Source organism: Sphaeramia orbicularis, chromosome 12, assembly GCF_902148855.1.
Source record: "Sphaeramia orbicularis chromosome 12, fSphaOr1.1, whole genome shotgun sequence".
Taxonomy (NCBI): Eukaryota; Metazoa; Chordata; class Actinopteri; order Kurtiformes; family Apogonidae; genus Sphaeramia; species Sphaeramia orbicularis.
This window is the reverse complement of record NC_043968.1, coordinates 16,229,381-16,242,425: the sequence shown is the minus strand read 5'-3', so window position 1 is coordinate 16,242,425 and position 13,045 is coordinate 16,229,381. Positions and strand designations below refer to the sequence as shown.

The window sequence follows — 13,045 nt, the reverse complement described above, 5'->3', positions numbered from 1 at the left end:
ACTGTAAAACACAAGTACATAAGTCAACTTTGTACTTGTACACTACAGGGCAAACACTTGGAAGCAAGACTAAATTTGTACAAAAAAAGTACATCATTTCATTGGTATACTTTACAACAAACCATAATTATATAAAGAGTCAATAATCAGAATACATTTTTACTGTTATAATCAGGTATTTGGGTTTTTCTTGCTTAGACTATAAGATCCTCTAGCTTTAACAACAGCAGGACACATACAAAGCATTCATTCAGTTTTTAAAGGTATGTGTCATGTCAATGAATGCGAAGTCTGATCATGAAGTAAATTCAGGGTGTCCACAAAGTCTCTTCACAATTTAAAAAATGTTTTACAAAAGCAATTGATGAGATTATGTTCATCAGATTTGTTCTATGTACTCCGTGGTTATCACCGTTTTTAATCACATTGCGAGATCATGTGCAATCCAATCATTGGTCCATTTTTCTTCAATGACAGATCAATTACTGCAAATATTTACCTTGACCTTTTGACTGAATATGTGGCATCACAACTGGATGACCTTCAACCAACCATCATTTTCCAGGTAGATGGTGCACTACCTCATTGGGAACTACATGTTGGTGGGTTCCTAAATCAAACATTTCCAGCCCAGTGGATTGGAAGGGATGGTCCAATTCCTGGACACTTCGTTCACCACATATCACTCGCCTGGATTTCTGTTATGTCTGGGTTATATTAAAGATATCACATATTGGTCAAAGATACAGGACATCAACGACCTGAAGTAAAAGATCACTGATGCCATTGATGAGGCTATACTACAGCCAACATGGAAACAAATCCAGTACTGTCTGGATGTGCTCCATTCAAGTCCATATAGAGGTGAATTAAATGAGGCAAAAATACTTCAAAGTCTACTTTTCATTATGTTTTCACTGTCTGTTTGTCTGTTAGCAAGATAACTCCAAAAGTTACGGAAGGATTTTGATGAAATTTTCAGGAAATGTTGACACTGGCACAAGGAACAAATGATTAAATTTTGGTAGTGATCAGGGGGTTGGAGTGGGGTGGGGAGACTGATCAGCCTTGGCGGAGGTCTGCGTTGTCCGAGTGCTTTTCTAGTTTTGTAATAATTTCCACAGATTTGTCTATTCATTTGCTTTGGTAATAAATGTTAAATTTTAGAGACTTTATGGACATCATGTACATGCCAAAATCTATAGAATCCATGCTTCTTTTTAACCATGTAAAGCCTGAACCATTAAATCATTGACAGAAAATTCCAGTTCTTTGAAATTGGAGCCTTTATTGGTCCTTCTGAAAAACCAAAAACATTTTTTTTAAATATAAATTTCCATGTATGAGTTTCAATTTTGTATCATATTTGACATATTGGGTCTCAGTGCTCAAATATTATTTTTGAACAAACAAAAACATGACACAAACATGTCTAATAAATTGGTCATTCCTTTTCAAAATTGGCAAAGTTCTGCCTCCTTCCTCATCAATGACAGTCTTGCAGTGTCACTGGAAAGGCCTCTGGTGAACAAATTCCTTCCCCCTGGTGAATTATCTGTGTATTGCATGTATCAAATTGTATACATCAAGTTTTTCAAGAAAGAAAAAATCACACTGGTCATGTAGAGAGCTTCAAAACTTATGTATCAAACATAATATGTTTGGTGTTATAGGGTTAAGGTGTTGTGAACAGAAACTTGAAGTTGCTTCCAAACTTTTGGCCTGTAGTGTTCGTTGCACCGCTGCAGAACAGTAACTACTGACCCCAGATCTGATGGAACCACAAAGCCACTTAAGCATCATGAGAAGTCTCTTTATTGAGCACTTTGAAAACATATATACTTTTTTAGATTTAGTAGGATCACATTCATCCAAGCTCTTCAAAAACAGTGTCTCCAAACATTTATGGTCAGCGCCCATTCCACAGGTAGCTAAAACACATTTTTAAAAGTAGGTTATATAATGTTATATAGGGGATTCATGGATATAAAAAATAAAATTCTTCACATACTTTATCACAGGTTACGACTTCAAAGTGAGCAGTTTTTCAGGATGTTGTTGTAAAATGCTTCAAATTATTATGTGATATGGGTTGTTCTTTTAAAATAATCTATTCCAGAAAAAAAAAAAAAAAAAACTGACACTTTCTGAAAAAATTTTCCCCACATTCCTCCATACTGGTACTGTAAACACTGAAAACAACTGAATGAAGAAAACATAGAGGCTGAAAATGAGAAATAACAAATAGCTTTTACCATTAAAGTCCTTTCATTACTGAAGTTAAGTGACGACACTTTAACAATGTTTCATTATTTTCAACTACTACTTGTAACATCTTAAACAATAAACTTGTGTAGAATCTGTCAGTAAGTCTCCTTAATTTATTAGAATAATCTGTACAATCTTAGTCTAGGCACTTTTTGACCCCTCTGTGCTTGTTTGTTGACCTGTGACACCTTCGTTTTGCATCATCTCACTTGCTTACGTTATGAGCTGGCATATACTGTGAGCACAACATAATTTTTACAGTATCGGCCTGCTTTGTATCTATAAAAAAAACAATAAAATAGGTAATATTTTATCTCACAGCATCACAACGATAACAGGAAAAAGACGACATAAAATACACACATAAAATATTTAAAAAATGCTCAGCAAGTAAATGTACACCCATAAAACAAATACATGAAATAAAGCAATGTCTTAATGTTGGCCTGATAATGAATCAAAACATACCCCCCTCCCCAAACTGCACGTTTTTCTTTTTACAGTATTTCAGCACTCGGTTAACAGAAACGGTTTAATACGAACCTGCATTCTTACAATTACAGCACTTCAAGTCACAAAATCAACACTGTATAATGTGAAGGAAACACTGGTTTCCAGATGGAGAGTTAGTGTCAAACAGGAGGTGAAGGATCGATAGTTCACACCTTCCTTCAGCATCACACAAAGGACCAACGAGCAGTCGATACAGAGGACGTTCTTCAGTTCTTTATGTACAGAAATGCACCATTTTAAAAGCTGAAGATGGCAGCTGGGGGTGTAAAGGTTATTTAATTCTTTAACCTCAGTATGTCACATGATTACCTACATGAATAGTGCTGCTTTTTAAGGACATTTCAGCTGCTGTGTAAATAAGTACGGCTGCTTAAACTGGTAGGCTGGTATTTAATTAGCATCTTCTAACACATCCACTGTTATGGTGGGAAATCAAATGCAAACCTGCCAAGAATAGTCATTTTTGTGCACCAGTGGGACGTCTATGTGGATGGATTTAAAAGCAGCAGCAGAGACTCGCCACTCAAAATGGCAAGAGGTTTTTTCATAATTTCTCTGTTCAAAAAGTGGAGTTATTTCACCTCTGACAGTCTGTATTTTCAGGATTTGTCAAAGTATTTCACATTTTTAAATAGGAAAAAGTCCCACACTTATGTAGTGCAAATGTCAAATGTGGAAAAAAAAAACACTGTTCTTCCAATAAAAGAGGAACTAAACTAATGGTATGATGTTATACATTTACTTTAGCTGTGAGTAAAAGTAAAAGTATAAGTGGTGTATTACTGTTGCAGGATATTGACATTTGCAATAAAACAGCAAAGATCTTTTTTTTTTAATGCTTAAAAACCATCTACAATACATTATTATTACTGTATATATTTATATATATTTTGGTATTGGATACTGAACCAAGTTTTCATGTTTTAGTCATTTAAAAATACATTCAAGATCCAGATGGATGAGCTGGGGACGTTTTTTCTGTGGTTATTAAAGCAGATGATGTGTTGAGATTAGAGCCACAAAGAAATATTTTAATATATACTTATGTAATTGCCAACGTGCATGTTTCATTACCTTATTATACATTTTTGTGTAAAATATTTTGTCGATTCAACATCCTGCTGGGTTTTTTTTAGCATATTATGGAAAAGCCAGGACTTCTGTTCAGCTCAGCTTTCATTTTTCTGAGTCTCTAGTGTTTGTGTTGTATTAGTGTGTGGAACACCCAAGAAGTCCCAATGTCCTCACATTATTTACACCAGTCCTCAATGTGAACTATCACTGCTGTACCAAGTGCTCACTTGTCCTTCAGGTGAGCTATAAGTGAAAAAGAAGTTGAACTACAGGATCCATGTGATAAAGAGTGTTCTATGTTGAGAGGACAGTAAGAAAAAAAAAATCAGAGGGCTGAGATGATGGATAAGATACACTGTTGTAAGTGTTAATACGGTGTTAATATATGCATACGCACAGTTTTTTTCCATGTAAGTCACTGTGCGTTGTGAACACCCACAGATGCATCATCCTCATTGTGAGTCTTGTAGCTGCCGTTGTGCTGGACGCATGGTGATGACATTATGTCCTCGTTGGGTGTGGCTGAGCCTTCTCTGTCACTTTCATCTCCCTTTTCTTCCCTGTCATAGTCCCTTCCCACCTGAAATAACAGCATGTTCAGGTTAGTTACTGATGAACCAGCAAAGTGAGCATCTTTACACTAACTGAGAAATGCAGATGTGCCCCTATCAGAGTATAAACTTTCAAGAAAAGTTAAGACATTTTCACAAACTAAAGGAAAATGTATCCATGCTGACCGTCACAGACTGCAGATAACACCTACATGACCTATACATGTGTCCTAGACATATACAGGTACATGTTGGACACAAAGCAAGAATAGATATGTGTAAATTGGGTTGTTGCACCATTATTTTGTTATCACTTTATTTTCCCTGCCCACACTGACATACACAAACCACAGTTTTTACATATCTCTGTGAGATGTTCAAATAAAGACAAAATGTTTGTTTTGCAAAATATTTGTGTTAGTATGGACATGGCCGTCTTTGTGAAGTCGAGTCCTGGTCCACACCAAAGGATATTTTTAAACACAAAAGTGGAAATGAATTTTGTTTTTTCACCATCTGCAGTACATAAGAAAGACTCAGAGTTTAGGGAGATCTCACAGCATGGAGACAAAGAGCAGAACCCACAGCTGAATGTGTGGGACCTTCAAGCAATGAACTGAATATAGCAGCATGGGCTCAGAGGACTTGGGAGAACTGTTGTCACTTTACACAGTCCAAAACAGCCTAAAGAAATGAAGCATGACACTGTATTAAGCTGCATAAAGGTTCAAATATTATCTACAAGCCACAGATTTTAAGTACTAGATTTGAAAAATTTGTCCGAACTTCTCTGGAAATGGAGTTTGTGCTTATTTTATCGCATGGGAAATCAGCTGAAACACTTGTATAAGGGCCACCTTTGATGCACATGAGATTCTTGGTGAAGATAACTTCAAAGAGCTGTCAAGTCTGTGGTTATCTAGAAAATAAAAAAAAACCTGAACACAAACACTTGCAAGGACTCAGTGGTTCCTGAGAATATAAAAATGTCATAGATGTTGATTGATAAGTCATTTGTGGCATGACTACTGACATGTTATCCTTCCAGTAACATTTTACAAGTAGGTCAGTGTTTATGTGGTTTGATGCTCAAGTTGGAAAGAGGTAAAAAGTTTCAACAAGTTTAGGCTGACAAAGGAAACAAGGCTTAGAAAAAGTGTTAATCATACTCAGTCCTCTGATGTTAACCATACTGGGTCTGTTTGATCATAAAGAACAGTTTCAAATCACATACATAACTATCTTTTACACTAGGTTTTGTACTGTTGAATAAAAACTCAGGTTAAAATAATCTAAATAAGCACTACATCACAAATCAGGGGCTGCAGCGGTGTTTTTGTCTTGTTACATTGTTTTATGTCAGTTTTTTTTGTTTGTCTGTTACGTCATTTTCATCATTTCAAAATAAGTCAAACCACAAATTCATCTACTCTCACTCAAGACCTAAAAAAACAGTCATAAAATTTTAAAGAAATAAGAATTTGCCACGTATTGTAATAATTATCCATAGAGTGATAGGAAAGTGTTTATGGTGATAAAAGTTTTGCTCATATCATCTAGTTCTATCTGGAGGGATCTCCTTAAATCCAAACACTTCCAATAACCCAGATGAATCTGACAAAACTGGACTCATTCATCTGTGTGACAGCCTGTTTACTCCATTGAGACACGGCAACACCTGAACTAAAGTCCTGTGTATGCTGTTGAAGTACCTTCATTGGCTTGGCCTTGTTCTTTATCCTGTCCTCGTCTTTGCGGTTTCTCCTGGATGTGGCATGGTCCTTTCTGTCTCGGCTCCGCTCCCTCCTCTTATCTTTCTTGCTTCTAAAATAAGTGAATGAACGGAAACTAACTCAGTAAGAATCAATACCAAACATTTACGTGATAATGTGAGATGTGATGAGAATACCTTTTTGGTGAGGGCGATTTAGGTCTTCTTCGAGGACTTCTGGACCGCTCTTTGCTCCTCCTCTTGTGGCCCCTTAATCAACACATGGATTTAATACAATTCTTGGATGTACAAGCTACATACTAAAGAAGCAGTTAGCTCCAAGAAATACAAAATACTATGGGATGAAGGTTTTCTGCCCGTGATGCCAGACCCTAGTCTAGTCTAGTCAGTAAGTAAGCTTGGAAGTTCACTGTAAACCTGATGACATCTATTACTGAAGGTGGGAAACGGAGGGAAACACCACAGTCAAGTATTCCCAGCATGTGGCTACATGTAATCCTGTATTTGTTGGTAGGGTCCGTGTCACTGATGATACATTCACACTGCAGGTAAAAGTGGCCAAAATCTGCCCAAATGTGACTCGTATCTAATTTTTTGGACAGTCTGAACAGCACAAATCTGAGGGCACTTTCATATGTGGTCCTAAAATCAAACACATATTTGACTTCAGACTGAAGCCACGTCGCATTTCATCTGACTTTTATGTCATTGATATGTGACAGACGTGACAATTCTGTGCTGGAGGAGGTGGGACCCGGTATAACAGGATAACTTCACCCCTGGGGAACTTATCCTAGTATAACTTCCTCCCAGGGAGAAGTTGTCTCAAGATGAGTTCCCCTCCCCCCTGGTCAACTATCCCCCCAGATAGAAGAAGGTAGATATTACATCAAAATTATATTATAGCGATTTCAATGTATATTACATACATAAAGACATGTACCTCTTAAGAAATAATAAATAAAAGGCGCTTTTAGTTCATCCGGGTACGATTCTGATGACAAGTAGTAGTGTACTTCCTGAATCTTTTTAGAAAAAGACAGTGCACTATGGCACGATGCCATGGTGGTGGTGGCGGCAGCGGGGGGGGGGGGGGGGGGGGGGGGGGGGGGGGGGGGGTGTCTTGTCCAAGGGGGAAAGTTCTTCTGTTACACCAGTGAGATCCATATTTACTTCTGTAAACACATTGTGCTGTGTGTGACATCACATCTTCCTCTGCACATGTGGGTCACTTCTGGACCGTAGACTGTTCACATGAGTCACTAATTAGAGGGTGAATAACCGTCGAAACTGAGCCTTAAAACCTGCAGTGTAAGTGCAGCATTTGTCACCACCAGCACTTCATGCAATTTTACCCAACAAACCTCGAACGACTGCGGCTGTGTCTTCTGTCTCTGGAGCGAGAGCGCCTCCTGTGGCTGCTTCGGGAACTGTGGGAGTCACTATTTGGCCATGACCTCTGAGATGGTTTGCTAAAGAAGAAAAGATTACAACAGCTGTAACTCAATGGACATGATTACCAGCTCACAGCCTTAAAGAAACTAAATCTAGAATTCCTAAGTGGTTCAGTAATTGTTGTGCACCTGTGTCTTGAACGAGACCCTTTCCTTCGTGTTCTTGAGTGTGAACGGGAATGGGACCGAGAGCGGGACCGGCGGGACCTTCTGGACCGACTGGAGGAACGCTTTTTTGTTTCTATTAGAGCAATAACAACAGTATCAGCATCAGTTCACAACACTGCTACAGTGTCCTTTTGCTAAACCCTGAAAACAGACTAATATCCTGTACCTGGCTCTATAGCAGCAGCGATTGTAGACTGGGCCTCTCTCACCCTCTTCATCACATTTTCCAGCTCCTTCGCAGCAGCCTGTGGTGTCAACTCTGGAGGCTTCACTATTGCGTTATTGGAATGATTAACCCTGGAGGAGAAAGTACGAAAAAAATATTAGATTCAAAAGGTTTGATGCTGGTTCTGCTTCACTGAATGCATTTATATATTTGTCAAATAACACTTACTTTAGTGGTCTGTCTCCAAACATGACTCCGTTGAAGGTCAGGGCTCTAGCAACAGAATCCTGCTCGACAAACTCAACGAAGGCAAAACGGGTCGGCTGAGTCTCATCTCCTGCCATTCGCACAAACTTCACATCTCCCACCTGCTTGAAGAACTCCAACAGCTGTTCTGCAGTGGTGGTCTGCGGGGAGAAAAATGACTGTAAATTATACTGATGTCAGTCAGATGCAGCCACTATCCTTGCACCATAAACTGTTCATGCGGTTCCTGGATGCAATGGGAGATTTTGTCATATGCAAGAATGAAAGCTTGTGTTGTTTGTGAACAGCTCTGCCATGTTGCAATCAAAACCTGATCATCAATCATCAAGTATAAATTACAAGTTTGTGAACATTTTGCAAGTCTGTTCCTGAGATTATGGATGAGTATTGTGTAGATTGTTATGATACTGCTGCTCTTACCAATACTACTTATCGACCCTTTGGCTTTAACAGTATTCATAGTATTTTTTACGTGAGGATTACAGTTCAAATTAGGAACAGAATTATTTGCTTTATTTTCTAATTTGTAGTGTAGGACTATGTAATTAATAATTTAGTAAGAGAGGCCAACAGTGTTGACTTGAACTTATCACTATCATGAATTCTGATTTTGCCACAATGATAATATGAAACAAATATTATAGCTTATTTTTTACTGCAAAGAAAATAGTCTTTCATCCATCATTTTTAAGAATAAATCTAAATGCAGGGCTTAAACAGTATTTTTAACAGTGCCGTAGTTTTCCTGCAGCCTCCTGATCTCTAAAACCACCAGCTCTGAATCTGTGAAAACTGATTAGATGATGCTTTAACTATTTCACATCAAATTTAGAAAACAAACCACAGTGAAACAATCAGCGGGTACCATCACTTTTAATCATTAACTTGGGTTCATATTTGGGCTGTAGCCTACTAGTGTACCAGTACATATCATGAACAAGTCACAAAGATGAACTATGATTAACATCAAACTGTGCATTAATTCGTCGGTACTTGATAGACTTTTACCAGAATTTATGACAGATCACTCAGGTTTCTGCCTGAATGCATACTGTTTGCGTGTTTCAGCTGCTTGAAGCTGCAGTGTGTGACCAAAAGTAAAAAATGCATCACAAGTAAACATCTTAGTCAGAAATGGAGTGGGTGAGAAAAAGTTTCCAAGCAACTTTCATGTTGCTGTAACACATAGGAGACTTATTTTTCTTCCTCTGGTACCATTAGAAAAAACAGTAACATTAGAGCTTATCAATACTGGGGTCTTTAATCATTTGGTCCCAGGGCCCATTAGTACCAGTTTTTGGTAATGTTTTAAACTGTACCAACATAAAGAACAGCTCTTTTTATAGCTATGCATATACCAAACTGACACAGAGTTTAACTGAAATGGACCAGGTTAGGAGCAAACACACCCTTAAGGTCCTTGGTGCACTTACATGGCAGCCCTCCATGTCCTGTCTTTCTTAAATGCTTTAATTAAGCATCTAAAAACTATGCAACATACATACAAGACAGAACTCTGAAGATGATGATGGGGAAACACTGGAAAGTAGGACCAACATGTGGGCATACTTCACTGTGTGCAATAGGCCTATAAGATAATCTAAATATGAATGTCACCCTGGTCTGCACCTACAAGTTGGAAAAAAGGCCATCCTGTGCACAGGGTATCTCCTAGTGAACACAGTTTTACCTGTGAGTTCAAGTTGCCAACATAAACAGTCCTCCTGATCTCATCAATTTTTGAGGGGTCGACGTTCCCCATGAGTGGGGGCTGGGAGTTCACCGCCATAGGGTCCAGGCTAGCTGATATCCGGTTTACAATGGGTAAGTTCAGCTGTAGGAGTGACGAAATGACACACACATATGTTATGTTTAGTGTAAATGAAAAACAGAAGAAAAAGTAAAAGGAGTACAAGGAGCCAACTTACATTCTGAAGTGGAGTTGGGGCTGGAATTGGCAGCAGTCCCCCACCAGGAATCAGACTGGGCACTGGGGTGGCAGGTGCCAAAAGTGACAAGGCCTTGGCCTCCTCTGGTATTTTCCCTGCAGGACAGAAGCAGATGTTACTGAAGGCAATAGAGGTACCTTTCTCTCTGTCTCCACTATGTCTGCACAATAATCCCACTGTATTCTAGAGAGAGAGAGAGCATACACTTCCCTATGCAGCCTACAAGAGTTACACTGTCTAACCATGGTTAATCTGGAGACTGGAGCATCCTTACTTTTGTTTCAATAAAATTATTCTCCTCAGTCAATCTGAATTATTATGTTCAATGACTTTCAAAAAAAATCTTAATTTTTCACAAACAAAAGAAGACTGATTTTGACCTTGGTCTCTTTTCATAGATCAAAAGAGGAAAAAAAACAATGCAGAGAATGAGTCAACACTTTGATGTTTGGGTCACCTGTACTGGAAACATATTGGTCATGAACCATACGATATCAAGCATGGGCGGTTTTCCGTGGGGCGATCGTTTCGCAGTGTTGGAAAGGTGTGCAACACAAGACAACCCCAATGGCTGCATCACTAATAGCACACAGAACATCAGATACAGAAAAGAACAACAATTTTAAGAAATGTTAACCAAGACTTAAGCTACAAAAACAACCAATTAGGAATTTTGCTCATTCCACTTTGGGTTAAAATCTGTTGCTTTGTTTCTGGAGAAGAGGCCTAGAATAAAACTAAAAATATCTACAAATTCAGTTCACTGTAGCTGGAGGCGCTGAGTATGAATAAACACGAGGAGTTTCCTGAACACTTAAAGTGCTAGGAAGCATTAATTGAAAAATAAATACCGACGCAAAGCATTAATGCAAACATCACAAATATTCAAGTCAAAAAAGAAATGGTGTTAAGTGGATAATATCTGTTATAATATACTAAGATCCATAACAGAACACTAGAGCAGTAATGTGAGGGAATGCTACAAACTTGAGCACAATGACTAGCCCTTCACTACATCAACAGCAGTAGGAGACTAGAGAATAAAGTGTTAGTGATCCTCCTAGCATCCCATGTGTGATACACATCCCACCGGTATGCCGTAGCAACCTGGACAGATTTCAATCACACACAAGCTGCAGCTGTAGCAGAGAAAGAGAGGGGGGTGGGGGTTGGACAATAATCAAAACAACAAACCAAAATAACAAATATAAACAACGCTAGAGATAAGCAATACTGTAGTTTCTAGATAGAGACAGTAGAGAGTGGACAACATGGGAGAGTATGAAAGGAAACAAACCAAAAGAAAAGAAAAATAAATAAAAAGAGACAAGGTGTCCATCTTGGAAGGTTCAGCGGGCTATTCTCCTGGTCACATTCCCCCTTGAAGGCTGCGTTGGCCCGATCGGGGATAGTGGCTTGGAAAACAATGCCTGACTCAGGCTAGTGTAGTGTAACGGCTGGGCCAGTCTAGTCATCTGATATGCACACATAATCACACAGAAAAAACATACAAAACCAAATTAATAAACTCAGTAGCCATCCAGCACCAAGTCACGTGGACAAAATGCATCAAGTTAGAGGTGATATAATTTTTGACTGTACACATAGGGACAACAGTGCCACCAAAGGGGAGGGAAATTTAAAGAAAAAGAGCACCAAAAATAAAAGAAAGAGAAAACGGATTACGTTAGCTGTGTTGCCATGAACTTAGTTATACATTTCCATGAAACATGTAATGGCTTTTGTTTAAGGGAAATACTTGGGTATTCAGTATATACAGTATGTGGAAAGCACCCTGTGACACCAGCAGAAACCTATGCTGATACTGGTAGGATGATAGCTGTGTAGATATGTTTATAAATGGGTGATCAGGCCCGTCAAAATAAAGTCTATGCCTGACTCTAATACATTTGACACAAATCTAATTTAAGAACGCGTGAATGGCACATCTTGCCAATTTTCCATGTCAGTAAAATTCCCATGTTCAACCAAAACAACAAACGGTTACATACATAAGGCAGAGGAGGCCATGGCAAATCTACTGACACATCTCAGACATTACATTTTTATTTGTTTGAACCAAGTGGGTTGCACTCACCTTCCGCACATGGAACTACTATCAAAGCTCTGTCAATAAAAACAGTATTGGTTAGATGTTGCGCCACACCAACACTGGATGGATCTCGGTACTTTATATAACACACTTTGGAGGAGAAAGAAAGTGGGGCATTGCTGCGGGAGGGAAAACAAACAGAAAGATGTATGCTTTAGTTAAAAACACAGCTGCGACGTGCTAATGTACTGTTGATATGTAGCTCCTGAAGGCCGCATATCCGCGGTGTTTCCTGGCTAACACAGCCGGGCCAAGCGGCTCTTACTCGGGAGGGTACAGCCGGAGCTCCTCGATGTCTCCCAGAAAACCGAACAAAGTACGCATCTGCTCGCTACTCACGGCCGAGGATAGGTTGGTAACCTGGACCACAGCAGTGCCCGGTATCCCGCTCATTGCATTAACTTATAAATACGGCGATATTTTAAGTATTTATTTCTCAGGTATCCTGCTTGGTGCAATATACACTAGTATCCAGGCGGGGAAAGTAGAGCGTCTACGGAACACTTCCTCCTCCTCTACTATCAAACAGCACTGGGGCTCATTAGCGCCCCCTACAGCGGTGGATATGGAAAACCATACCAGTATCTGAAAACTAATATGGGCATAGGATAATATATTACATACTTTTTTTTTTGTGTGTGTATATTTCAGCCCAAAGACCAATGAAATAAATTAACAGATAATTAACTCTGAGCTACAGCGACTTATATCAGAATAATGGAAAAAAAACATGACTTTTATTCCTTTTCATACAGTAAACGCCCCTAACGACGTGCAATGATTACATATT

At 38.9% G+C, this 13,045-nt stretch overlaps 1 protein-coding gene across 3 annotated transcripts; it reads right to left on the bottom strand.

Moving 5' to 3' along the window:
* Positions 1-2,756: 2,756 nt before the first annotated feature.
* Positions 2,757-12,734, bottom strand: srek1 (splicing regulatory glutamine/lysine-rich protein 1). Of its 3 annotated transcripts, none has more exons than XM_030148407.1 (11): positions 12,521-12,734; positions 12,241-12,374; positions 10,122-10,237; positions 9,884-10,027; positions 8,155-8,333; positions 7,927-8,057; positions 7,722-7,836; positions 7,503-7,610; positions 6,316-6,387; positions 6,119-6,230; positions 2,757-4,435 (listed from the first exon to the last, which is right to left on the bottom strand). In XM_030148407.1, the coding sequence occupies exons 1-11, from the start codon at positions 12,646-12,648 to the stop codon at positions 4,271-4,273; spliced, it is 1,404 nt and encodes a 467-aa protein (XP_030004267.1). In that variant the 5' UTR covers positions 12,649-12,734; the 3' UTR covers positions 2,757-4,270. The 3 variants fall into 3 exon arrangements, with proteins under 3 accessions (XP_030004267.1, XP_030004268.1, XP_030004269.1); XM_030148408.1 differs by having other exon boundaries at positions 7,722-7,833; positions 12,521-12,733; XM_030148409.1 differs by lacking the exon at positions 12,521-12,734 and adding an exon at positions 10,600-11,617 and having other exon boundaries at positions 12,241-12,396.
* Positions 12,735-13,045: the final 311 nt, after the last annotated feature.

Bases quoted from the DNA above. Each gene is read 5' to 3' on its own strand.
- srek1 (XM_030148407.1), bottom strand. From the start codon at position 12,648: ATGAGCGGGATACCGGGCACTGCTGTGGTCCAGGTTACCAACCTATCC. The intron at 8,334-9,883 runs GTAAAACTGTGT...TTCTCCCCGCAG, and splicing joins TTGGCAACTTGAACTCACAG to ACCACCACTGCAGAACAGCT. The intron at 6,388-7,502 runs GTTTGTTGGGTA...GTGTTGATTAAG, and splicing joins CACAGCCGCAGTCGTTCGAG to GGGCCACAAGAGGAGGAGCA.